Source organism: Saccopteryx bilineata, unplaced genomic scaffold (assembly GCF_036850765.1).
Source record: "Saccopteryx bilineata isolate mSacBil1 unplaced genomic scaffold, mSacBil1_pri_phased_curated manual_scaffold_17, whole genome shotgun sequence".
In the NCBI taxonomy this organism is placed as follows: Eukaryota; Metazoa; Chordata; class Mammalia; order Chiroptera; family Emballonuridae; genus Saccopteryx; species Saccopteryx bilineata.
This window is the reverse complement of record NW_027095443.1, coordinates 19248-22633: the sequence shown is the minus strand read 5'-3', so window position 1 is coordinate 22633 and position 3386 is coordinate 19248. Positions and strand designations below refer to the sequence as shown.

At 45.0% G+C, this 3386-nt stretch overlaps 1 gene segment (V, D, J or C); it reads right to left on the bottom strand.

The window, feature by feature from the left end:
• Window positions 1-649: 649 nt before the first annotated feature.
• Window positions 650-1344, bottom strand: LOC136318228 (immunoglobulin lambda variable 6-57-like). The segment is given in 2 exon segments: window positions 650-1143; window positions 1266-1344. Coding segments are annotated over 2 exon segments (324 nt in total).
• Between the last annotated feature and the right edge of the window lie 2042 nt (window positions 1345-3386).

The following is a 3386-nucleotide window of genomic DNA, read 5'->3' as shown; positions in this document are numbered from 1 at the left end:
AAAAAATCATATTTCTGTCTGCCTGTCTTTCTTCCTTCTTCTCTCTAAAATTGATAGATACATTTAAAAAATACTCTTGAAAGGACAAATACACCAAAAGATAATACATGAAGATAGATATGCTACATTTTCATGTGCATTATATAAAATTTCAATATATGAACTTCACTCGTAGTCTGGCCAAAAATTTTACTCTGCTATCTTGTTGACAGGATATTCCATGTGACTGGGTCACACTCTCTGACCTCATGTGAGTGTGTGTAATGGTCCTAACAGAGGAGAACGCAGAAGCACAAAGAGATGACACATCTAGTCTCCGTTCAGCTGAATGACCTAAACAGGAATAAATGTTGAAGGTGTCCTAAGGCTGAAAACATGTCTTTTTAACACAGTGATTTTCAGACTGTGGTGAGTAGAATCCCTCGGGGGACATTTGGAAATGTCCGAAGGTGTGTTTATAGATCATTACTTAGAGAAGAGGGTACTACTAGCAATGTAGGCATAAAGCCCAAAGGATGTTTCTAAATACCCCATGTGTACCCCCTCCACAGGTGATGGCCCTATCTCCAATGACAGACACGCAGAGACTCAGAAATCTGGTTCTGAATGAAATCATCTCCAGGAAATGATTAAAATGTAAATAGGCAATCATCATCAAGACATGGGGGAAATCTGGAAAAAAAAAAAAAAGAGAAGGACTCAGAAACTGACAATCTCAACACAAACATTCCAGCAGGAGACAGAAAGGAACTCTTCTCTGTGGTGCGGACGGTGAGAATGGGGAGGCTCTGGGGAGTTCTGGTCTCACTTCCTCATGAGTCTGGAGCACTGTGTGATTATAGCCGCAATCACTAGACTGACAGTACTAGTCGGCCTCGTCCTCGGGCTGCAGTCCAGAGATGGTCAGAGAGGCGGCGTTGGAGGAGCTATCGATGGACCCAGAGAACCGATCCGGAACCCCAGAGGGTCTTTCGTTATCACCGTATATAACAGTGGTGGGGGCACTGCCCGGGCGCTGCTGGTACCAGTGCACATATCTGTCACCAATGTTGCCGCTGCTGCGGGTACAGGAGATGGTGACCTTCTGTCCAAGAGACCCCGACACAGAGCGGGGCTGAGTCAGCACAAACTGGGCCCAGGACCCTGCAAGGAGGGAGCAACACAGATTCAGGGAGGACAGAACAGACCCCTTTCCCAGGGAGGGGGGAGAGGTCATCCTCCCAGGTGACAAACAGGTGCCCTCCCAGAATTCCCTCAGGCTCCACCTGTACAGTGAGCCAGGAGGGCGAGGAGGAGTGGAGCCCAATCCATGGTGCAGACGCCCCAGACTCTGCTTCCTGACCCACAGCCAGGTCTGAGCCTTTACACTTCTTATATGTCCCCCTGACACAGAGGGGGGAGTCTATGCAAATCTTCCTCTTTCTGGAGGCTGTGCAATCTTCCTTTTCCTTAGGCTCCTTGTACAGAGCCGGGATCCAGCTGATATGAGGAAACTAGAGGAGTGGGAGGGCTTCAGCCCAAGGATGACACAGGGAACCTGCAGAGGCAGGGAGGGGACTCACAGCTCAGGAACTGGGGGCACGCGCTCCTTCGGGTGGATGTAGGAGGCATGGCATCCTCAGGTGACAGCTGGGTCTGGGTGCTCCTGCCCTTATCCTGGCCCTGATGGGCCCCCTCACGGTTCCAGTCTTCTCAGATTGGCTCACTTCACTTAATAATATCCGTGTGTTACGTTCCTTCATGTTTTTCTGTGTCCTGACTAATTATTATTTATATTTCAATCATATTCCATTGTATAAATGGACAGGAATTTGATAATTTATTCACTTATTAAAGAACATAGCAGTTGTTTTTTTAAGTTATAACAGACGTGAATAAAGAAGCTACAACTTTTTGTGCACTTGTTTGGACACAAATAACTGATATAAGTAAACACCCAGGAATGTGATACCTATATTGTATCATGTAAAAGTGTGTTTAGCTTTGTAAGAAACTGACATAGGGTCACAAAAGCAACCATGCTATTTTGCACTCCCAGCAGCATGAGTTAGAGTTTCTGCTGCCCACTTCCTGGGTAGCATTTGCTGTCATCCGTGTATTGAGGGTTATCCATTCTAATGAGACTAGTGGCATCTTTTGTTTAAAGTTGTAATGCCCAATGACACATTGTATTGAGCACATTCTCCCACGCTGACCACCCAGGTGTACATAGTCGTCAGTGATGAGACTGCTCAGATCTGCTCAGTGGGCAGGCGTTCCCTAATATCAGGGACTGGAGCTATATTATAAAGATTATTTATATTTATATTTACTAAAATCTAATATAATATCCCTCAATAATTGGTAAAAATACCGATTTGCCAGAAACGCTATACATCAAATAATAAATACAATCCAGACTCATTTAGTGGTGGAACTTTAATAATACATTAATGTAATACTGTATTCATATTAAATTTTAGTATTATCCATAATCACTTGCATTCCTTGGATGACAACAAAATGAAGTTTTCAAAGCATTTTTTACCATTTAGTATCAATATGTATTTCATTCTGTTTGCAGTTTAATTAGTTGTTTAATAGAAGATTAAAGTGTTGTGTGATTTTCTGTCTATTTTGAGCTGGAAATCAGGCCTGGACAATTGAATCCATGAGGGGAGGGGCTGAGATATGAGGTAAGTGTGTGAGTCACAGCCCTCTGGGCCTTCCCGGGGCCACAGGTGCAGGCAAGTCACACTGCAGTGAGGACACTGCCTGCCCAAGTGTGCAAGAGCCAGTAGAGAACTCTCCTAGCCTGCCTGGCCCAGAACCCTGAGCCTCAGGTGCAGTCCACCAGCGCCCCCTGCTGGTCTCAGTACACACATCCTGCAGCCCATTTCACACCACCCAGCTCTCCTGGAAGGGCTCTGGTTTGTGAAATTGGGTCATTCTGATGCCACTACCCAGTGCAGTAGAATCAATAGATCCCCTCAGTGTAATTTTGTGTTGACAGATTCATTTTTGTAGGTCACTAATGATGTCCAGGCATCAAAATGAAGTGTAAGGTTACCAGATATAGGATTGTCTGAGATTTGAATTTGCTTCTGTCTTGCCACTGGGTTCACTACTGGTGTGTGACCACCTTGTAACAAGATCTAAGACTAAGGTTCTGAGAACCCTGTTGTTTCCTACCTGGTGATTACTCTACTTGGTGAGCATTGCCACTGGATTGATGTGAGAGCTGGGGTTGGTGTCAGGGCTCCCGTCAGCTCCTCGTCCTCACTGCACACGTCCTGGCTCTTTATCTGTGTCTTTGCCATGAGAACATGATGTTGTCAGAGAAGAAATGTCTTTTGTTGTTGATTAATTTATTGTGTTCTCATTTACCCTATGACTCATCCTGGAAA